Source organism: Conger conger, chromosome 11 (assembly GCF_963514075.1).
Source record: "Conger conger chromosome 11, fConCon1.1, whole genome shotgun sequence".
Taxonomy (NCBI): domain Eukaryota; kingdom Metazoa; phylum Chordata; class Actinopteri; order Anguilliformes; family Congridae; genus Conger; species Conger conger.
In genome coordinates this window covers 42,132,672-42,157,252 of record NC_083770.1, presented here as the reverse complement: position 1 = coordinate 42,157,252, position 24,581 = coordinate 42,132,672, and the positions used below count along the sequence as shown (strand labels likewise).

General features: G+C 42.7%; 1 protein-coding gene across 1 annotated transcript in view; it reads left to right on the top strand.

Annotated features, from left to right (window-relative positions):
• Positions 1–4,570: 4,570 nt before the first annotated feature.
• The window catches only part of LOC133140366 (adenylate kinase isoenzyme 1-like), a 46,443-nt gene continuing 26,432 nt past the window's right edge, over positions 4,571–24,581 (top strand). Inside the window, exon 1 of the mRNA XM_061260270.1 lies at positions 4,571–4,956. Coding sequence (XP_061116254.1) covers positions 4,897–4,956 — 60 coding nt within the window. The 5' untranslated portion in view covers positions 4,571–4,896. The remainder of the gene's footprint in view (positions 4,957–24,581) is intronic.

Here is a 24,581-nt window from a genome sequence, read left to right as displayed (position 1 = left end):
CATGCAAGGCACCAACCAGCTCTTCAGGAGCAATTGGGGATTAGGGTTCGACACACCCAGGGCAGGGGATTGAATCGGCAACTCTCCAACTGCCAGATGCTCCAACTGCTCTCCTGAGCTAATATCGCCCCCAACCTATCATGACACCCACTGATTTCACAAATTAACACAGCTTCAAACGCAGAAGAGGGAACGAGTTAGTGAAAGCTGGTATAGTGAAAACCTGCATACTCTCGGCCCTCCATGGCATACAAGTGGGCAGTCTCTTGACCTGTGGCCATATGTGGCAAGTGCTTATATCCAAAAAAAAAGGAAAGCAGTGGCCACAGATCCCAGATCTGAGGTACTATTAGTCTGATCACTCATATCGTTGACCTTCCTCCTGCTGACACAAAAAAAAGAGAACATGAACGAATCCCCTAATAACATATGAGAAGCTCCACTTTAGCCAGACTGAATAAATCCATTTCTTTATTGTCAATGTTCCTGAAAGCAGGACAAAAGAAAGTCATTCAAGAAAGGCGGTGTTGCACGCCACTGATGTGTTCCCAGGGTGTTATCATAACCTGAGAGCCCACTGCAACAGATACACCATGGCTGAGGAAGAACAGGGACTCCTAGAACTTACAGGTTTCGAGCCAAAGGGAACATAGTTTACTGAACCTTGCGGTGAAAAAAAAGTCCAAGACTTCGACCCTTGCTGTAATCATTCACAGCCCAACATGCCAAGATCCCCGGTTCTCCTTCTCTCAGAACAAAGCTGCCATATTTCTGGTTTGCTTGCTGTTCATTCGTAGAGAAAGCAGACAAAAACTTCCATTTGAAATCTGATCTCGGTGGCTCATGGCTGTTCTGGGATCAGTTGGTACACATTCAGCTGTTACTGCCACATGTACAGGACATAATGCTTTGTATTTATATTCTGTTTTGTTCAAGAGGACCAGTCCTCTTCATTTTAATAAAACTTTGACTCAAAAAATCTCTTGTCTTTCCTTGGTTGTGAGGTTGGTGCGATGCTAGATGGAGTTTTGGTGATTGAGGTGAGATTTCCCTTCAGTGTATACTACTACTACTAGTACTGCTCTACTACTCTTCCTCTTCTTCTTCTTCTTCTTCTTATTATTACTATTATTATTATTATTATTTTTTTTTTTTTTGCATTCTTCAAAAAACCCTAACTGGAGATTGACTGGCAACAAATATTATGTGCAGGATATCTTTAACCTTTAAAAAAAAAAAAAGAAGGATTTATTTATGCGTTAGTATAGGAAATAATGCAAAAGTGTTTCATCACTCATACGGTATGTTAATCACGGCCTCTGTATTTTACTGGCGAGGGTACACTCCATGTTTGGAGTGTTTGCTTCAGTTGTTGGCTTTGTTGAGGCCGCTTTCTGAAAAGTTACAACAGGGCCTGCTTACTCAAATGCTACAAATAGAGCTTCCGCAAAAGTTACGAGACGCAGGACGCAGTCCTGGGCTTTCTCACGGGCTTGGGAGAGAGAAAGGATTCACGGAGCAGTAAACGACGTCACAAACGGCCCGTTAGTTTGGCGCGCCACACAAAGGAGCAATTGCCGAATACAGCCTGCAGGTGGTGCTGTAGTTCATGGCTGTGCCATGCCGCAGGCAGTTCATCACGTGAAGCAGCTGTGCTGCACACATCGCGGGCTGGCCTCCAGCTTTTCCCACCCCTCGCTAAAGGTCAGCATGCGAGGGGTTTCGCAGCAACAGCAGTGGCAGCTCAAGTCAGTTCTTTCACAGAGCAGTGTGTATGCTTTTTTTCCATCATTATTATTTTTTGTTTCTAATAATTGCTTGCACCATATAACCTAAGTAGAGGCTATATACTGTATCTAGGACCCTGTTTTGTCTCCATAATAGCCTGAAGTCTCTCAGCGTAGATTCAACAAGGGGCAGGAATCATTCCTTACGGGTTTCGGCCCATGTTGACTTGATGGCATCACACAGTTCCTGTGGATTTTATGTCCACACATTCATGCCGGTTCCACCTCATCGAAAAGAAGCTTGATTGGATTGGGATCTGGGGCTGTCCAGGTTATTGGAGCAACCTCAAGTCACTTTCACGTTCATGGAACCAGCTCAAAATCATGCCTGCTGTGTGACGTGGTGCATTATCATTCTGGAAGTATCCATTTGCAAAAGGACTGTGGACTGTAGACTGTGGTCATAAAGCAGGGGTGCACAACAAGGACCAATCCATTTCAGGATTTTGTGCCAACTAATTATTTCATTGATCATATCTTATCTCACACGTGTTCGAGTCCCAGCTACAGCTGCAGACTGCAAGTGTATCCTAATGATTTGCTCAAGTACAGGCTTGAACCAGGGTAATGTATGATAGATAGATAGATTATTGCATTTATATAGCGCTTTTTCCAGACACCCAAAGTGCTTTACAGTGTTGAGGGGGAAACTCGCGTCAAACAACACCGATGTGTAGCACCCACCTGGGTGATGCACAGTTGCCATTTCTGCGCCAGAACGCTCACCACACACCAGCTGAGGTGGAGAGGGAGAGAACAATGTTTTCGCCAATTGAACCAGGGGATTAGGTGCCAGTTCGAAAGAGTCAGGGTTGGGAATTTAGCCAGGACACCGGGGAACCCCCTACTCTTTGCGAAGAGTGTCATGGGATCTTTAATGACCACAGTGAGTCAGGACCTAGGTTTAATGTCTCATCCGAAAGACAGCGGCTCCTACAGCACATTATCCCCATCACTGCACTGCGCCTTGCATGGCAGCCAATCGCCGTCGGTGTGTGAGTGTGTGTGTGTGTGTGTGTGTGTGTGTGTGTGTGAGTGTGTGTATGATTGGGTGAACGAGAAGCATCAATTGTACAGCGCTTTGGCTAAAGGCGCTATATAAATGCCAACCATTTACCATTTACCATCCAAGTACTAACCAAGCCCACACCGGCTTAGCTTCGGCCATTTGGCAGGAGCTGCGTGCAGGATAGTGTGGCTGCTGGCAAAGGGCTGTCAGCAAATTAAAAACAAGACCGACCCTCAAGAGTTGTGCACCCCCGTCATAAAGGAATGCACATGTTCAGCAGCAATGCTGAAGCATGCTATGGCATTCAAATGATGCTCAGTTGGTATTAATGTATATGCTATCAAAGAGCTCTCAGCTGTGAAGGGTTTTCTTTCCTTCTTCATGAGGCATTTTAACAAGCCCCAATCAAATGTGGATGCCCAACCCAATGGCCAGCCCGTAACTACAACCGTTCTCCTATAATCTAGGAGAACCTTCTTCAAGGATCAACTTGAATTTCAAGGGAAAATATACTGCAACGCCATATGGACAATTATACTTATGGACACATCCATCCATCCATCCATCCATCCATCCATTATCCTAACCCGCTTATCCTGAACAGGGTTGCAGGGGGGCTGGAGCCTATCCCAGCATACATTGGGCGAAAGGCAGGAATACACCCTGGACAGGTCGCCAGGCCATCGCAGGGCACACACACCATTCACTCACACCTATGGGCAATTTAGACTCTCCAATCAACCTAACCTGCATGTCTTTGGACTGCGGGAGGAAACCGGAGTACCCGGAGGAAACCCACGCAGACACAGGGAGAATATGCAAACTCTGCACGAACCCAGGACCTCCTTGCTGTGAGGCACTTATGGACACATACAACTTATATTAGAATAGTTTCGGTGAAAGATTCAAGGCAACCCAGATAGCAGAATATTCCAAGCTAAACATGAGTCTAGCACTTAAGGGGCAGTTATGGCCGTGGTAAATGTATGGTGGGCTAAAAGTGGACCAAATGCAGCCAAATACATGTAAGGTTTGTGTGACATTTCAAATTTGGCCCAAAAGTGGATCAATTGCAACAAGCCAGATTTAAGGTTTATCACAGCATTTGGATGTTGAATGCCACCCTGCTACAGTGTATGTGGGCCAACTGAAGTGTTAACTGTCACTTTTTTGGTATCTGTGAAGGCACTGGCAGACAATGCCATGAAATGTGGCATGGAAAATACATATGTCACAGAGGTGAATGTGCACAACACTTAATATCAACTCAACCCTGAATAGCAGCCCCACTCTCATAGAAAAATATTGCATGTTTGGTAGCCAAAAAGCCTACTTTTGGTGACTTAAGCTAATACCATTTTGACTTGTAATTGGCAGGGGACACTTTTACACACAAAATTACCTGAACTGCCTGAACAAGTTTCCATAAAAGCAGCGGGGAAAAGTAGTCTACTAGAAAGAAAGTTGCACAACTACTGTAGCAGCTGTTCCTTTGAACATTGCTCCATTTTACAAGCATGGCATGCCAGTACAGTAAATCCAAACATTTAAAATGATTCGCAGCAGGAGACTTCCACCATATAACGTTCTTCCTTTGACCGTAAATACTCTGTGACCAATTAAAGGAAACGAAAATGCCTAGAGTTCCAGAGCGTATTTATTTGAAGAATTTAACCCCCCAATTTCCTGACATCTACTCCCTCCGAGGTACCGGAGAAGGGAGAGAGACGGACCGGATAGGGGGATAAAGAGGCGTTGCCTAACAACCTGTTTTAAAAGTCAGTGTTTTCTATTAGACGAAGCTGCGTAGAATAACAGACACTCAGATGTGGACAAATGCTGGGTATTTTAGCAACATTTTGAGTACTAAAAATTACAATAAAATTACAAAATAAGCCCACTCCGTCGAAAAGAGCGCGAGCGCGGTGTGAGTGACAGCCGTAAGAACAGCGGTATGCGTGACTGACGCTCAGCTCAGATGGACAGGATCCAGTGCTTTTGACAAGTCAGGACACCACATGCGGCCACTGTGATTCCTTCAAGTTTTTTAATTGACAGCAGACAAGAACTTGACGCGAAGAACGGAGGACAGCAAGCACGATGAACACCAGTGACGCCAAAGAATACCTCGCCAAACGAGAGATCCCGCAGCTGTTTGAGGTAGGAATGTATTATATCTAATACAATTTTCGTTGTTTTTTCAGAATTGTGAATACTTCCGCATTTTTTTCAATAAATAGGTAGCCTGTTGGATATAATAAGTTAAGTAATACTTAATAGTATGGTTAAAATTGTTCCCATTACCAAACTGATGGACAATAGTAAGGTTACCTCTTATAAACTACCCGGTGAAAGAACATTACATTTGTACTGTATATGCACACATCACCCCGTCAGTGTGGCTGTCGCTTCGTCTGTTTATTGGAAGATTTCAGGGTGGAACGCGAAAATTTAACCCAAACCGACGTTATTTGTAATGCCTACCATTAGCATTGTTGCACAGAAGCTTACTAATCGTTAGTGACCCAGTTGTAGTGCGCTACCTCGCAACAGCTACTCTAAGCTGTTTGGTCTATGCTAATGACCACACCGATTAGCATTGAGCAGTCAGTGACTGCTCTGTTTCCTCCATATGCACGAATATGACATTAGAACGCTGATCCGTACGCTTCACATTACTGTTCTGGACCATCACTTTTCTTTCCTGTGTGTGGACACAAGCAGATTAGCCTATTTTGTTGTAATTGTTTCGCTCACTGTATTAATCCATCAAGAGTAAAAAAAAAAAAAAAAAGGCTCTCACATAGGCTACTTATTTAGTTAATCTTGAGGTTATTATTGAACAAACATCGGTTTTCATGTTTTTTTGCCAAGTGTTGAATATAGGAGAGATATCAAAGTAGCGCGCTCTCATAGAGGTAAGTAAACTATGAAGTGGTCAAAGTCGGAGGACCATACAACGACGTACTGTAGCTACGCAAGTTTATTTGGTCATGTAGACAGTAGAAATAGTGTCAATATGGAGACACTGTGGAAAGGCGCAATGCAATTAGTTGTACGCGTAATGACGCTTGAAGCCAATTGACTGAACTTCTAAATATCCGCATAGGGGAGACCGGAGATGGTTGTCACCGGGGTTGGTAGTCACAATGATATTGAGCAAGGCCCTTAACCCTGCATTGCTCCAGGGGAGGATTGTCTCCTGCTTAGTCTAATCAACTGTACGTCGCTCTGGATAAGAGCGTCTGCCAAATGCTATTAATGTAATGTAATGTAATGTTGTCACATGTCATTTCTCATGTCAAATCTATAGCCTAAAGCAAATGTCTATACCTACACATTTGAAATGTTATCTGGTTATGTCCATCAAAGACATGTGCTTTTTATCTAAGCAGTACCTTACCTTGTTGAGAAAATTGCTTTGAAAGGTTGGTGAAAAACCAGAAGAAAAAAAAAACATCCGGGCATATTTTTCTTTAATTTAAACAGCCAGTGTGTTCTAAATAGACATGTTTGAGTAATAGATATTTCACATTTTTTCAAACTTAAAACTTATTTGGTGACTACAATATTTATATTTTGTGACAACCAACCCTGTCATGTCAACCAACCGTGTCAAGTGACAGGTTGTCTTTGTGAGTTTCTAACTTTTTCTTATATTATTTCAAGAGGCTAAAAGGTATGCATACAATTACCTGAGACTTAAATGGTTGCACTAGTGTTGACATGACTCTTCTATGACGTGCTTAAATTGAGTGAGTTACAAGTGAGTAAAAAGTGTAATGAGCACCTCGGGTCTCCCCTACTGGTTTGCTGGAACCCCTCAATGAAAAAGAGCAAACAAACTGCACTTGGAGACAGTTAATTGGTATCTCTTTTTTAAAATAAAATACATATCTATACATTCCAACATTCAGTGTCCGGGGAAATGCCCTGGGCCTGGTTTTTCTTGATAAATATTTATATGATTTGAAATTACATAATGTAATTTATAATAACAATAAAATAAAATAGTAATAAGCGGTTGAAGGGTTCAATAAAAAATACAAACTACAAAAAAAAAGTAATAATAGAAAACGATGCCTGATAATGACCACTAATGCTCCTTCAGGGAGTAGTGCACCACACAGGGCTTGTGTTGCAGGTGCAGCTGCAGCCTGGCAATGGGAAAGGGTGATCAGAGGAAAGCACTTGGGTCTCAGTGTTTGTCTCATTTTGTTCTTTGATTGTATATTATAAAGTAAGCTAGAGCTCCCCTGTGGAGAAATCATAGCAGGGGTTTTGTGCTACACACTGATATAAAACACTGTCTATTCCATCAGCTAACCACATGTGACCTGGCCTGGCCTCAGGGTTGTGGGCACAGGTGCAGTGCTGGACAAACCCTTTTTTAATTAATCAGATGCTAATATTAATATCCTTTGGACATTCATTAAATGTGATGTAGGAGGAGGCAGCTGGCGCACTGACCTCTGCGTGAGGCTGCTCAGGGGTAGTTTAAAAAGTAAACTTTTAAGACTGGTTTTCTGTTAATGGAGGAAGGCGCATTGATCCAGGATGAGAGGCTGCTCACATCCTGCTTTCACACTGTGCACGCACCCAAAAGACGGAAGGGGCTCTTTTGTTACTCAAGGCTAACAAACACGCGGGGGAAAAATCCAATATCCCTGAAACCGAAATGTTAAAAAATTAACACGAGAGACAAACAGAAACAGACTTTTACTGACATTGCCCACTAATTACATCATTACAGCAAAGAATCTAGCTTGCTTTATTGTTAAAGAAGTAAACCAATGAAAGTGCCTCCGGTGAGATATTTACTCATTGCTAGCTTCCCAAATACTGTCGTGCTTCGGAGAGGCCAGAACACACCTCTAGGGGCCCGTCTCCATCTGTGGTGAAAGTAGCCACGATGAGATCTGGGCAAGCCAGACTGATTATTATGATAATTATCTTTACCTTCACAACCACCACATTTTCTGTCTCAGCACACTGCTCAGATCTTTGAGCCAGGAGCAGAAATGAACCATTATTTGGCCTTCGAGGAGGGGGCGTTCAATCTGCCAGCTGTGCCCTTTGGCCTTCATTTGAAATTGTATATTTAGGCAACACAGCATCCTTAGTTCTCATATTAATTGAATATGTTGTATTTTAAATTTGACGCTCCACTCCAGAATTTAGCATAAACAGCCAATTAGACTGAATGTGGGCTATGCATGTTATAATACCACAATTTCAGATGAAAGAGAAAGGGTTTATAGTCTCCATGTCACACGGCTGGTCGTTTATTCTGACATGGATTCAGCATTTGGTTATAGGAAATAGTTTTCATTCTTTTCTTTTGAACAATATATTAAGAAAATAAAGCAGACATCAAGACTGAAAAAATGCTTCATTGAATGAACCTAATATTTTTACTTCAATTTAAATACCTAAAACCTAAAAACTATAGGTGTAACAAATTGATGTTAAAATTTGAGGTTTATCCACTGAAACATTTTGAAACAGGATTTGACTGTGTGGACAAATGATTACTAAATGGTTTTAGGTCTCCTGCAATAGACTCAGGATATTAGCTTTGATCGCACATTTGGATATTAGGAGTCTTTCATTCTCCTAATAATGAAAGTGAAATGCAATTTGTTACTACTAATGGAGCTCTGACCTTATTGACTTATTGAAACAGAACTGCAGAAAATGTTTAGTGAAATGGTTAGTCAATGTTCTATTCTGATTCTGAAGAGGTGACAATAAAGGTGTCTGAAACATGAAATTTAATATTATATTTCAAAAACCAGACGCAATTCTGCTGAATATGGGCCTAATTCATATAACTTTTCTTCTTTTGTTAATAAAAGTTTCTAAAAAAAAATTCATGTGGGAATCGCGTGCCTGTTCCTGTTGATTAGCATAAGGAAACTCCAGAGCCATAGAAAGGGAGAGTTACATCATTGGAACGTCACCTGATTGGTGCCTTGCATGGCAGCCAATCGCCGTTGGTGTGTGAGTGCATGTATGAATGGGAGAATAAGAATCATCAATTGTACAGCGCTTTGGATAAAGGTGCTACATAAATGCCAACCATTTACCATTTACCATTTACCTGGTGTGGGCTTCAGATAGTTCCTAACAGATTTGAATGTTTTCCAAAAGATGCATGGATTTACTTATAGTAAATCCATGCATCTTTTGGAAAACATTCAAATCTGTTAGGAACATATATCTGTTAGTAATATATATATATATATAGGCGGCACGGATGGTGCAGTGGGTAGCACTGCCGCCTCACAGCAAGGAGGTCCTGGGTTCGAATCCCCGTCGGCCGGGGCCTCTCTGTGTGGAGTTTGCATGTTCTCCCCGTGTCTGCGTGGGTTTCCTCCAGGTACTCCGGTTTCCTCCCACAGTCCAAAGACATGCATGTTAGGCTGATTGGAGAATCTAAAATTGCCCATAGGTATGAGTGTGTGAGTGAATGGTGTGTGTGCCCTTCGATGGACTGGCGACCTGTGCAGGGTGTATTCCTGCCTTTCGCCCAATGTATGCTGGGATAGGCTCCAGCCCCCCTGCGACCCTGTTCAGGATAAGCAGGTTAAGATAATGGATGGATGGATGGATGGATATATATATATATATATATATATATATATATATACAGTGCAGTCCATAAGTATTTGGACAGTGGTACAATTTCTGTTCTTTTGGCTCTGTACTCCAGAACATTGGATTTGAAATGAAACTATGACTATGAGGTTAAAGCGCAGACACTCACCTTTAATCTGAGTGTATTTACACCCATATCAGGTGATCCATGAAGGAATGACATCCCTTTATCCCCATACTGTACATAGTACCCCCATTTTAGGGGGCCAAAAGTAATTGGGCAGTTTGCTTCTCAGCAGTTTCTGAATTGTCAGGTGTATTCAATCGCTTCCTTCGTGCAGGAAGGAAGATTTCAATATCTAGTGATGATTCTTGGCTTTTTATTGCCTTTGGAGTCTGTTATTGTTATTGTTTGCCAACAATTATTTGAGACATAGGCCAAACAATAGGCTTACCAAAAGAAAATGTGTGGAACATCATTAATATCCCTGGTGCCCTGGGTGACGGAATCTTTACCCATAGGTTTCAACTGCCGTCGTTGTGTCTATATATTATATACTCTAAGCTTTATGTATGTTTGTAACACACCTTGAGCGTACCAAACAGGCACATCTCTAGCCTTGGATGGAAGTGAGCTAGGCACCACCAACTCAACTCGTCCAGTGTACTTCAGGCCTTATATTGCAAATTCCAGATATCTCTTTGTGAATAGTCATTTTAACGTGGGGGGAAAAAAAAACAGCTCATACACTTGGAATGGTATGACAGGAGAGATATGAATGGTTTTAGAACTGTGACCTTTTTTCAAACCAAGGTATATACCATGACACTGAGGCATATACCATGCCTAATCGTATGCACGTTTTGTGAATGAGGCATATTGGTCTTGCACTGTAATGTTGTGGGTTCAAAAGAATGAAGAATGCAGGTTAAACTGAAGTTTTTACGGTTGCAGCTTTTTATCAGCAGTTCAGAAGAGAATGCTGTGTCACCGCTTGCCACCTGCCATCACTGTGGACGAAGAGCTGTATAATTGCTCCATTATTAGGACCAATAGAAATCATTTAATCACAGAGAAATCTCTGTGCTCAAAATAGAATTGCTCTCGAAAAGTTGTACCGAATTTTGATGAGAGGTATCTGCGGGTGGTAATTGTTGTGTGAGGTTCGGACAATGGAAGGCTTCAGCTCCTAGTTGTCTGCTATGTTCTGTGCTCTTAAAGGCTGCTGCCAAGCACATTACTGTGGGAGCCAAGTTGCATTTATATATGTTTAGTTCAATAAATAAGCACAGTCTGTATTTTGTTTAACATGGATGTTTGAATAGTAATGTAGATTACCGTCTCTTTAAGAGATATAGGCTCTTGTATTTGCTTAGGGTGAACCTGTGGATTTGTTTTTAGTTGAGGCTCAAGCAAGAACCGAGCCACATGGTTTTCTTATTGTAGTACAGTTTTCTGATTAGGATAACTTAGCTTTGAATGCTCCTGTAAGAAGATACTACAAACCGTGGAATAAACACTTGTTTTATCCTTTTTACATCGGAGTCCTGTGGAAGTTTTTCCTCCTCAAGTTAATGTACACGAGTTAAGCCAAGGCCATTATTGAGCTTCAACCACCGACATGAGCTATGCTTATATACTACTCAGAAAAAGCAGGCTGCTCTCTCTCTTACTTTCTCTCTTTCCCTCTCTCTGTCTCCATCTCTCTCTCCCTCTCTCTCTCTCTGTCTCTCCCTCTCCCTCTCTCTCTCTCCCTCTCTCGCTCTCTCCCCCTCTCCCTCTCTCTCTCTCTCCCTCAGTTTCTCTCAATAAAACATTGCTGTTAAAACCTGTGCCGCTGAATCTCCCTCCCAGGGGTGTTGCACGGCAGGTTGTGCAGATACAGTCCTAGGCTGGCATCCATGTTTAAGGGGCTTTGGAGGGAAGGGAATCAGGGATGCCTTTCTCCCAGTAATATCTGCTGAAATCTGAAATACTTCAGGGAAATGGAGCTGCAGCCAAGGAGAAAATGAGCCAGACAGAGAAACAATAAGAGAACGAGTGTGTTTTAGGGAGAGTGAGAGAGAAAGAAAGAAAGAAAGAGAATGAATGAGTCAGTGAGGGAGGGAGTTAAAGTGAGAGTCACTAAGAGGTGTAGATAGAGAGATTGCAGGCTCTTTGCCCCATTTACCTCATAAACAAGACTCTGTAGGGCTTTCCTTGTAGCACAAAGAATGCGACCACAAGCCTGTTAACAGTAGGACAAACTGTTGGCAGCCCCCGGGCCTTCTTTCCACTCGTTTAGAGGATAGAGCACTTAGACATGGACCGGATTGGGCTGAACACAATCTGAACCACCTCTAGAAGTGACCTCCTGTTATTGTAAGTCTTGCATCCCCTTCTGGCACATTCTGTTGCATCCCATAGTAAGTGAGCAGGAGTCTCCAGGGCGGAGGGAATGTTAGATGTTAGGTTGCACGTGCGATAATGAGAGCTGAATGCAGTCTCGCTCTGAGCCCGTGGAATCAAATTATACATGGTATGAGCAGATGGCCACAGGCATGGGATGTACAGAAATCCAGTTTGGGATTTCAGCGCAAGGCTGGCCATATTAGCATGCTGCTGTGGCTTACGGCTGCGTTCAGCTGTGTTTACCTACTGTGGACATGGTCTTCAGAGAGGGATGCAGCCAGCCTGCGTAATGTGTTTGGAGGAGGTATGACTAATGCAGAGGTGCTTGTTGTGCAGTATGAAAGCAGCAATTGGTGGGTAGCCCCTTTCTCACAGATGCTAGGGCGATGAGCCGTTCCAGCCGTCGCCATGGTGACCTCCGAGTGGGGTGCAGCGATTGTTTGACAGAGGTGCTCAAGTTTGTCCTCCAAATGCAGCATGGGGAGGAGAGGGTGCATACACACCACATGCATACAACACACACACACACACACACACACACACACACACAGTGACATGCATATTATGCACAAACAGGCACACTACACAGACACATACTGCACATTCACATGCACATGCACACACACATGCCTTTTTTGGGACATATTTTTCGGACAATTTCTTATTTCTTTATTGTTTTCCACAAGCTTAGATTTGCAATCAAGCAATTCACATGTGGATAAAGTGCTTTTATTAATGGGTATTTTATTATATATGTTGGTTTCACCATGTAGTACAGCACACTTTATACATACGTACCCCACTTCAGGGAACCAGAAAGAAAGTAGTCATGTTTACTACTTTGTCTCCCATCCCTCTCTCCATGTCAATCAGACCCATACACACGGCTGGTTGTTTATTCTGACATGGATTCAGCAGTACAGTCATTCACTGGTCTAGGGACAGCAGCGCACTCTCATTTCTGTTGTTCAGTGTGGGTATATAATAACAGTCTCTCTCTCAGTGTGGGTATATAATAACAATCTCTCTCAGCGTGGTTATATAATAACAATCGCTCTCTCAGTGTGGTTATATGATAACAATCTCTCTCTCAGTGTGGGTATATAATAACAATCTCTCTCAGTGTGGGTATATAATAACAATCTCTCTCAGTGTGGTTATATAATAACAATCTCTCTCAGTGTGGTTATATAATAATAATCGATCTCTCAGTGTGGTTAAATAATAAAAATCTCTCACAGTGTGGGTATATAATAACAATCTCTCTCTCTCAGTGTGGGTATATAATAACAATCTCTCTCAGTGTGGGTATATAATAACAATCTCTCTGTGTGGGGTGTATACAAATAAAATGTATCTTAATTGTGTGATGGTATAATGGTAATAATATGAATGTCTATATTTCAATCATATTATTAAATATCAATCAGTAATCATATGTATATATAACACTCCGTGTTCCCATGGGTTTCCTCCCTCAGTCCAAAGACATGCAGGTTAGGCTGATTGGAGAGTCTAAATTGCCTGTGGGTATGAGTGTGTGCGTTAATGATGTGTGTGCCCTGCGATGGACTGCCGACCTGTCCGGGGTGTATTCCTGCCTCTCGCCCAATGTATGCTGGGATAGGCTCCAGCCCCCCTGCGACCCTGTTCAGGATAATCGGGTTAAGATAATGGATGGATGGTATGCGTAGGTATATGTACAAATATACTACATAACATGGGTGACATTGGCTCTGGTGATAAGAGCAGTTGTCTGTCAGTCAGGGCACCTTCATCCAAAGCACTGTACAGTTGATGCTTCTCATTCACCCATTCATACACACACTCACACACACTCACTCACACACACCAACGCCAATGGGCTGCCATGCAAAACACCGGTGAAGCTACACTGCCATTTCTACATGGTGAAACCAAAATTGAAAAATAATTTCAGAATTTCAGAAAAGCTGACAATCTGCACTTTAATGTGGATTGTTTGATTACAAAAAAATTGCAGAGCCAAATCAAGAAAAACTCTCTGTCTCACTGTGTACTGTATACATACACATGTCCAAGCACACATAGACACACACACACAAGCACACACACTGTTATCTGCATTCATGCACATTCTGCGCATGTGCACACAAACACATACACATAGGCACTCACACACACACACACACACCATTATCTGCATTCACACACACACACGCACATACACACACACACTGTTATCTGCATTCACGCACACACACACACACACACACACACACATGCAGTCATATTCATTCATGCACACACCGCAGGCCTTTTCTCCCTCTTTCCCATATGTCATGGATTACCTGTTGATCCCTCAGATTTCTGAGCGTTGCCACTGCTTTCAGACGGGGATGAGTGAGCAGAGCAGAGCCTGAGAGGAAGGCTTAAGGCTGATTTAATGCTTTGGCATACGACAAAAGTGTCTCCAGACAGAACTGTGTCCAAATTTCCATTTATAGTTCTACTGTTGTTGCTTGCACACAGAGAGGGGCATTGGCTGTATCATTTGACTGCTTTACCAGTACTGGTTAGAGAACCTCGTAGCTGGGCTGATCGTGTTCCAGACTATTAGTGGACTATTATCCACTGTCTAAAGTGTGGATAATAGCCATCCAATGTACAAGCACTTTTGTATGCAACAATTAAATTCCTCCAGAGAAATTCTAAGTAAGCAATGGACATGTCAATGTTTCTTCTTGTTAGCACATTTTTGGGTATTAGAAATTACTATGGATTTGGTTTGCTGGACCCTAGACCCTGGACCAATGTCCCACCTTCACAGTGCAGCGATGCACCACATCACCAAGATGCTTTCTTCTTCTTTATATTTGTGTCTGAATGATGCACAATGATATACATATCTTTCGAGCAAACAAATCAACTGGAGAACAAAATTCTCCATCTGATCATTTTCAGTTTTCATCTTGGCTTTGCGGCGGCACGGATGGTGCAGTGGGTAGCACTGCCGCCTCACAGCAAGGAGGTCCTGGGTTCGAATCCCCGTCGGCCGGGGCCTCTCTGTGCGGAGTTTGCATGTTCTCCCCGTGTCTGCGTGGGTTTCCTCCGGGTACTCCGGTTTCCTCCCACAGTCCAAAGACATGCACGTTAGGCTGATTGGAGAGTCTAAATTGCCCGTAGGTATGAGTGTGTGAGTGAATGGTGTGTGTGCCCTGCGATAGACTGGCGACCTGTCCAGGGTGTATTCCTGCCTCTCGCCCAATGTATGCTGGGATAGGCTCCAGCCCCCCTGCGACCCTGATCAGGATAAGCGGGTTCAGATAATGGATGGATGGATGGATCTTGGCTTTGCCTCAGCCACTTTATCAGAAAGTAAGCGATTTCTGCACCATGCAATTAGGCTTAAGCACTTTTTTCCAAACAATTTTGCATGCAAATATCTGAGGTGATTTGTACCTTCCAACTCAACGTGGGGCATACTCCGTACATAAGTGGGGAGTAACAACATAAGCAAACAAGCAAACACCGGTGTTAAAGGCTGGTCATATGACCAACTTTAATGGGACCAGCCCATGCACCTGGTACAATCCTGCGATTGCTATACCATTAACCTTTCATGCAGCTGATCCCCTTTCCAGGTGTTGGAGACCTGTTGGAGAGAGAGACGGAGGGTTGCAGGGGTGGAAGTATGAGGGTGTTGAGAAGGCTGAGTGACAGACACCAGATGTTCTCATGTTGGACAGCGTGTCAGACCCAGACATCAATTTGACACTAATCCAGTTAACAAATTAGTTGCTTTAGTCTGGATTCTGGCTACAACCCCCTGCTGCATACACACGAATGGCAGAGCGGCACATGGCTCTGTTTACTTGCCAATCATTTATCTTTTTTTTTTACTCTATTTATGCATTTGTTTACAATTACAATAATGAACACATATGGCAGCAAACACACATAAAAAGGGATATTAGATTATAGGAAGGTCTGACAAATACAGTGGGCTCCACAATTATTGCCAGCCTTAATAAAAATGGAGGAAAAAAGGTAACAAGCATGAAAATTCCCTTTGTGAACCATCAGCAGGGGAAAATCCCGAAGGCACAGATGGTAACTGTAAGTTGGGTAATAAATCAAAATCAAATGGTTATGTGAAAACAACCATGTTCTGCAATGACTATCTCAGTCTCCAGGCTGTGGTGAAAAGCATGTGGTCTGATCTAAAGAGGGGGCTATCCCAAGGCAAGGATATCAATGGTTCTGAAATGTCCTGCAAAGAGGAATGGTCAAAAATCATTTTTTTTAAACCATTGAAGCATTACTGGAGCACACTGCTTTACACATGTTGGAAAATAAAACATATGTTAATAGCTGTATTATATTTTAGTGTATTTAATTATATTTTTGTTCTCCTCCAAGCGGTTGCCGTAGTTTCAAAACTACAGCATGTTATAGCATGATTGTGCTCAGTTCCATAACTAGGCTGCAGCCTGTTTATTAGTCTTATTACACCAGCTTGCCTGGTGTGTCTGATCTGGACTCCCCCGTTCCCCCTCATCTTCCCCAAACCAACACGCTTCACGTCTCATAGCACCCCCTCTGAGCTACTCACAGGGTCTCTGAAGGACGCATATCTGCCAAAGAGCTTCTCTGTAGAGAAAAGACACGCCCCCATCACCCACCCATCCCTCTCTCATTCTCCCTCTCCCTCTCCCCTCTCTCTTCCTCCCTCTGTCTCTCATGTTCCTGTCCGATAAAGAAGCTGGCTCACTCGCACTACGCCTACTTCTGTGCATATTGTGTTTGGGTTCAGCTGTGTGGGTGAGCAGCACCGGATCTCAAACCCCTGTCTGCATTCATTCACAAACACAGTGTTCGTTATTGTTTCACAGCAGATTTTTGCTGTGCAGTTTGTGTGTCAGAGTGTGTATGCATGTCAGTGTGAGTGTGCTTTGTATGTGTGTGTGTGTCTATGTGTACTTGTGTATTTGTGTGTGTGTATGTGTGTTTGAGTGTGTATGTGCACGTTGGTGTATACTACGTGTGTAGGAATACAGAGCACAGGGCAAGTTCTGAACCACTGGCCAGCTCCTGAAGGATCAACGCATTATCTCCGGATTTATTTTTATAAAGAGAGCAAGATTGAGTACGTGCGAGAATTCACTTCTGCTGCATCTGTTTTTCCCCTTTCCTCATTCCCCCCCCTGCCAAAGACGCAGCACCGAAGAGCCGCATCATCGTGACCGTCCCACTCACGCCTCTCCCTCCATCCTTCCCCGGGTCAGGCTGATTGCCACGCCGCCGCGATTATCGCGCCATTATCGGCATCACCGGTCCCCAGGGTTACACTAAGAACACCTAACTTAGGCAATCAGTGCTGGAGAGTCATCGGCGAGAGCTGTAGAGGAACGGATGGACCTCGTGTGTTCACAGCACGTCTTCTTTCATTCTGTCCTGTACCCACTCACCTGGCGAAATCGAGAAACGCGGATCCGTCCGCTTTTAAGTGTCGAGCTTGTAAATCGAAATCGTGCTAGACAAGTCACACGTCACAGAGGTTTCCAGGTTTAATGAAAGAGAAATTAGGCTCCGCATTTTTGGGGCGGGTAGAGTAGGTGTGTCTATCTCATTTGCATCACGTATTCCCTAACCAGTCAGGTGCCAGTAGTGTTCTGTGTAGAACTGACACGTAACAGCTAGCTTTCCGAATGTGAAAATAGTAAACAGACAAATTTGTGGGTGTCAACAATTTTCTGACTTGATATCTTGAGTACCTACTGTAGAGGTACCATGAACAGGGTGCACTGAGACATGATTTGGGCGTGGCCAGAGTACAGAAAACATTTTTCAAACTTTATAGGCAGCAGAACACAGTTTTCTACCAGTTTTTTCATGCTAAAATGTTATTATTTCATACATGGTGAAATGATGGCATGGATTAAAATGTTTCACTATAAAGTTGGCATACAGACACGTTTACAGCAAAAAAAGGAAAAAAAAGTGATCTAGAGTCTTATAAATGCCATCCGTTATAAAATGTTATAAAAACGATGTTATGAAATCCATCCATAAATCCTTGTGCCTGGAGAGCGTCCTCTCTGGCCGTGTGCAGGAATGGGAGGACACTGTAATCTGAAAACACGGTTCGCAGGTTTTGTCTGAGATGCAGGGCCAGGCACTGCTGCACTTACTGCAGGCCCCTGAACGGACGGCTGTTGCGTAACCTGTGATTGCAGCAGCCAGGTGGTTTCGTCCTGGAGGTGCACCATCCTGAGGGTTTTCATATCAACCCTAATTTGGCACACACTAATTTTTTTACTAAATGCTCTACTAATTTCACACACTAATTGTTTCTACTAATTAGCAGCTCAGCAAGATATCTAGACTGGAGTGAAACCCGCAGGACGCCAGATCTCCCGGGACAGTGTTGGGCAGCCCTGCTGCATGTCCTTTTTCCCCCATTGTTTTTAGGGGGAGGTTTTATAGGGAAGCCTCCCTAATAATAATAGCGGAGGGAATCTACGCTGTATATTTTAGTATTTAAGTTTCAAAAGGCGTATTTGTTCATGCTAATTCTGGGTTCATACCATTCCGTTGACCATCACTGGGGTGGGCATCTCTGAGGTTGCATTACATTTCATTATAGTCATTTGGCAGACGCGGTTAGTGACGTACAACAAAGTGCATGACCATAACCAGGGACGAGCGTGCTGAAGAGGGAAAGACAGAGGGAAGCACAGTTCCAAGTGTTAGAAGTGAACACATAAAAACCATATAAATATGACCACCATATAAAAAAACTTGAACCCTGTAGATGAATCTGATGAGAACAAACCCACCAAGAAGCAGCAATAACACCATTTTGCCAAATACAACGCAAGGAGTAATAAAAATAATTACAATACAATACATACATGATGGTTAATTAGTAATTACAGGGAGTTGGGGAGGGGAGGGGCAAGGTGCAGCCTGAAGTTGTGTCTTCAGTCTGCACCTGAAGGTGTTCAGTCTCTGCTATTCTGATCTCCAGAGGAAGGTCATTCCACCACCTTGGGGCCAGAACAGACAGCAGTCGTGACTGGGAAGTGCAAGTGTGAGGGGGAGGCACCAGGCATCCTGAGGTAGTGGAACAGAGAGGTCTGGCAGGGGTCGAGGGAATATATTTTAAAAATAATAATACATTTTCCTTCTGCTGGGAATATATGTTCAACCATCAGGTTGCCGACAGAATGAGGTTCTGAAATCTGGCAGCAGTGCATGTACTGGTGCCTCTAAAACAAATTGGAATATCGTGGAAACGTTTCCCGTAATTTCATTCACTCCTCCTTGGCCTCCACTGGCTTCCAGTTGCCACACACATCCGCTTTAAGGCCCTAGTGTTGGCATTTCAGGTTGCTAAGGGGACTGCCCCACCTTACATACAATCCTTAATCACTCCCTACTCCCCAGCTAGACCACTCCGGTCTGCCAGCTCTGGTCGCCTTATGGTTCCCTCACTACGAGCACCTGGCGGTCAAGCTGCATGTTCACGCCTGTTTTCCGTTTTTGTTCCTCAGTGGTGGAATGACTTGCCTACCACTGTCAGGACAGCAGAATCCCTCCCCCTAAAAACACAGCTTTTCAAACTGTACCTTAGTCTTCCCTCCTGATCCCCACCCCCCCCCCCCCCTTTACAATATCCCTCTTGTCTAGCCCCCGCCCCCCCCAAAAAAAAGCACTTATGATGACTGTATTTTTTGTTTAGAACAGCACTTCATGTTTATTTTACTAGTTATGGATGTGATGCTTTAACTTATGTTAGAACCTATGCACTTGTAAATCGCTTTGGATTAAAAGCGTCTGCCAAATGACTAAAATGTAAATGTAAATGTAAAATATTCCAGATTCATTACATATAAAATGAAATATTTCAAGCATTTTTAATTTTTTTTAATCTTGAGGATTAATCCAGTTTCTGAAAATATTGGAATGTTGCATAAGACCAATGAAAAAAGGAGTTTCTAAGGATTTAGAGATGTTGACCTTCAAAAAGTATGTTAATTTATGCACTCAATACTTGGTCAGGCACGATATTCAATTTTTTTTAGATGCACCTGTATAAATATGCCTCAAATGGGGAGGCTATGTGATGGAGCTGGTAGGCTGGCCAACTCTCTCCTCATATATAAACCCACAATGGCAGTTTCTGTACTGCCATCTCATCTGATACCCTCTCTGCTTTCCTGCTTAAATATCATCTTGGCTCACCTGATGCTGAACTCTTGGAACCAGGTTTTTGTGACTTAAGCCTTTTTAGTGCACTTTTGTAAGTAACTGAACTCTGTGTAATGTCTTTTTTTTTTTTTTGGTTTTTAAATTATTTTTTGTTCTGTACCTTTTCTTTTTTTTTCCTTCTGTACTGCTTGTCTCTGTATTTGGCTCTATTCTTATTCCCTATAAAGTGACCTTGGGTGTTTTGAAAGGCGCTTTAGAAATAAAATGTATTATTATTATTATTATTATTATTATTATTATATAATACAATATATACATTTATGCCAAAAGCTAATTCCACAAGATGCAAAACGTAATAAAAAGAAAAAGTGAGGGAAAGTATTTTAATTTTAAGAAAGCAATAAGAGGTTTTACTTGCAGAAAAACAATTTTTTATCTATTCTCCTAAACTCCTGAAAATGGTGCTTTGAATTTACCCCATTGTAAAACTGGAATTGGCTGTAATTACAATAGGCATCTCAAAGTGGTTTCAGAACTAATTTAAGCTTCAAATGCAAAGTGAAAATTATGTGGAGCGTATGCCAGGGATCAGTGTTGAAACTTTACTATTCAGACAATGATAGTTACGAGGGATGAGTTTCTTTCATATTTTGTTGATGCAGATACTAAAATACTTTAGTATTTTAACAGTACCTTAAAAATGGTACCGGTGTCTAGATGGTGCCTGATCTGATACCTTCTTTAAAATAAAGAGCAAACAACCACATTAATGGATGTTTTTTTTGCAAAGGCAAAGAAATTGAACTATTTAATTGCTTAAATGTATACTTATGGTGCCCCCTCGTTCAACGGAGGAGTAGAGCTGACCACAATTTACTTTACTTTGTATTTAAGATGAATTACAACCCTTGCACAGACTAAAAACACTGTCAGTATAAACACAATAAAATGCAAAAAGAACAATGGCTGGCATTGCTCTGGAACAATTAATTGCGGATTCTGGATTCAGTAATTTCATTAAGTCATTAACTAAGCGTCATTATTTACAATTCAAAGCCACAATGCAGCAAAGTAACACATTATTCAAACTCTTTACTCCACTGTTCAACATCCTTGCCCATGCCTGGTCATAAATATAGCCACAGCACTTCATTGCCCCCATTTGGTATATAGCTGATGCAGTAGAAGATTAGGGAGGGCAACCACTTTTTTTCTTGAAATCAACACGAAAAGTGTGATTAAAATATCACTTTAACCCTAAATTAATGTATTATGGACAATCATTGTGGAAATTATGTGGAAATTTTCTGTGATAAAGAAACTGTTTTGTGGCTTTTAAAAGCAAATTTTCCATCAATGCAGCAATTTTCTGTCAATATTCCATCAATGATTCCTCTATCCAAGAGCGAATGCAACAACTGCACTTTGAGTGACTAGCTGGCTGGAACCTGACCTCGTAGTGAGAATGGTCCCAAAAGTGGGACTAGTACTGCTGTCCCTGGGGCCACAGCATTCACTTATTAACCAGACTGGTATCTGCATTTTCTTGGACACTTCCTTGGTAGATACCTCACATCTAAGTTGAGGGCCCAGCACTGCTCCCCTGCTCCCGGCTCAGCTGTCTGTCTTAGCGATAGCTTAGCGGGTTGCTGTATGTGTAGACTACAGAGGAATTCACCAGCAGGTACTTTTTCCATTTCAAAGCTGCAAACTCCCAGTTCCATAGAGCATATATCATGTTTCAGTCTTTGGGCTTGAGTCCGTGACTTGTGAAGGGCCTTTGTTGTCTCCCCTGCTTTTGGGAAAGTACAGCTCCATGTCCACTGTGGCTGGCATCTATTTTCAGGATGAACAGCTTTCTGAAGTCAGCATATACCAAGACCAGTGCTGAGTCACTGAAAGGCTTCTTCACAGTTGGAACGCTCTGCTCCTAGGGGTCTTGCCCTTTCTCCATCGCCAAACTAGCTCAGTGACAATATGGGGCTGCGATTTTGGTAAAACATTCACAAATCTGCAGCAATGGCTGGCAATGCCCAAGTAAAGCCTGCAGCTCTGCCAGCTTTGGGCTGTCTTGCACTGATGCTATGCTATCTGGGTCGGTAGAAACCCCTTGTTCTGAGACCACAAGACTGAAAGAAATGAAGAAATGTTGACAGCTTGACTTTGAGGCCCTGCTGTTTAAGGTGAGAGAAGACACTTTCCAGTTGCCCCGGGTGCTGCTGGAGAGTCGAAGAGAAACATTCGCTCCATTAATAGCTGGAAGGTACCAGGTGCGTTACAGAGCCCAAAGGGGGTCCTATTAAATTCAAGGAGACCAAAAGGTGTGCAAAAACCTTTCTTGGCACAATCCACTTCTGTCAGACACCTGATTATAGGCACTTGCTACTTGGCTCCAGGGATACAGTGGAAGGGCCTGACCTGACATTAAACCCCATGATCCTCCGACCCAAACTGCAACTGCTCCAACTCCTCCATGGGTCGAGGCTGTAATGCAGCTGTACAAATTTAGATTTTTAGTTGAACAGGTATGCCATATATGGTATGCTAGATTCATTACCTACAAAATGAAATATTTCAAGCATTTTTAATTTTTTTAAATCTTGAGGATTATGGAAAAAAATCCAGTATCTCATAATATTGGAATGTTGCATAAGACCATTGAAAAAAAGGATTTTCTAAGGATTTAGAGATGTTGACCTTCTGAAAAGTATGTTAATTTATGCACTCAATACTTGGTCAGGCACGATATTCCATTTTTTTTAGATGCACCTGTATAAATATGCCTCAAATGGGGAGGCTATGCGATGGAGCTGGTAGGCTGGCCAACTCTCTCCTCATATATAAACCCACAATCATGTACATATTTAAAACACCACCCAGCAGTTAAGCCACCTCTCTGCATGCCACTAGGCTTGTGACAGCCACAGAGACGTGTTCCTTTCTTTTATTCCTGGTCTGACAGTAGGAGAATTGTGACTTAGCCTACAAATGGAGAGGCCAGCTTAATTCTTCCACGTCTCAATGAGGCCACAGCAATTCTAGCCCCTTTTTAGCCAGCACTGGCTCTGGTCCGGGCGGAGATACCTTAAACCCGGGCTGCGTGGACCTCAGAGGATGGTGGGCATCGATTAGCAGAAGGTCAACATCAGTGCAAATACATTTTTAACAAAAATCCGACTTGCCTTAAACGCAGCTGATGTGTTTGTTAGCCTGGTGAACTGTGACAAGCTGGCTAGCCTCTAAATGATGCGAAACTCTATTGCTACCTGGTCGTCTTACGTTTAAAAACTATATTTAAAAACTGAATTTGACATTGAGACATATAAATTGTGAAAGCCAAGACATTAAAGTGGTCGCTAGGGGTGTCTCGGTGGCGCAGCCTGTAGATGCTCATAGCGAGCCGCGACGTCGGCGGTTCGAATCCGACCGTCTGACATTTGTCGCATGTCTTCCCCTCTCTCTCGCTCCCATTCTTCCTGTCTCTCTATACTATACACTGTCCAATAAAGCTGAAAAAGGCCTAAAAAATATCTTAAAAAAATAAAAAATAAAAAGTGGTCGCTAGTGGTCGTGATTGTGTGACTGATGAGCGGTGAGAAGTTGGGTAACCGCCAAACACTGCACAACTCCGGTGTTACTTTCACTTTGACATTTTGCATTTAAAAGCTTAAAAACTATACTATAGTTTTACTCTGAATTTGGTATTAAGACATGCAGATTATGAAAGGTAAGAATGTGTACTCCAAGTAAAGCCTAAAACAGCCAAAAATGGAAAGTTTTTACATAAACATCGATTTATGTGAAATTGGCCATCGTGACTTCCAACCGATTATGAAAGAGCGGGTGACAAATTCTCTCAAATTCTAACTTAAAGGAATATTAAAAACACAGATCTCCTGAAGCTCTCTCTAAAATGTATCTTAACTCATCCGCAGACATGAGACTTCACGCGTAGCTCAACTGGAAGCGCCCATGCGTGACGAGAGATGCCGGCTGGTTGAGGCGTTCCCTCGACTGCACCAATCACGCGGGGCTGACGACCGTGGTTAGTGCCGGCACAGGCTGGATCCCATACCCACTCAAGCATTGAGACAACACTTTTACAGGATGACCCTGCAGTCCCGGTCTGGGGATTCTTCTGGAGAAAGTCTATTACCTTCTATTCTCATTAGGAGAAGGTCAGACGCTTGGTGAATATCAGGCTTCAGTGAACTTTGTGGTGATGTCACTCAGCCTGACAGCTGTGTGCCACACACAAACACGCATGCACGCACATATTGTCACACACAACGTGCATACACACTTATAGGCTCATGCACTACTGCTTATGTACAAGCTCATATACTTGATGATGATTCTTGCACACACTCACCTGAACATGGATAAATGCACTTTTAATGCTTATACACATAAACACATATGCTTATGTGCATAATCGCATGCAAAGACAAACACAGTCACATATGCCCCAAGATATACAATGCCCAACATGCACACACTGACAAGCATACACTGGTCTCTTAGTCATCTCTACCTTAGCAGGACCGAATTTTATTGTGTTTCTGAATCCCATAGAAATTCACCTTAACATCTTGGT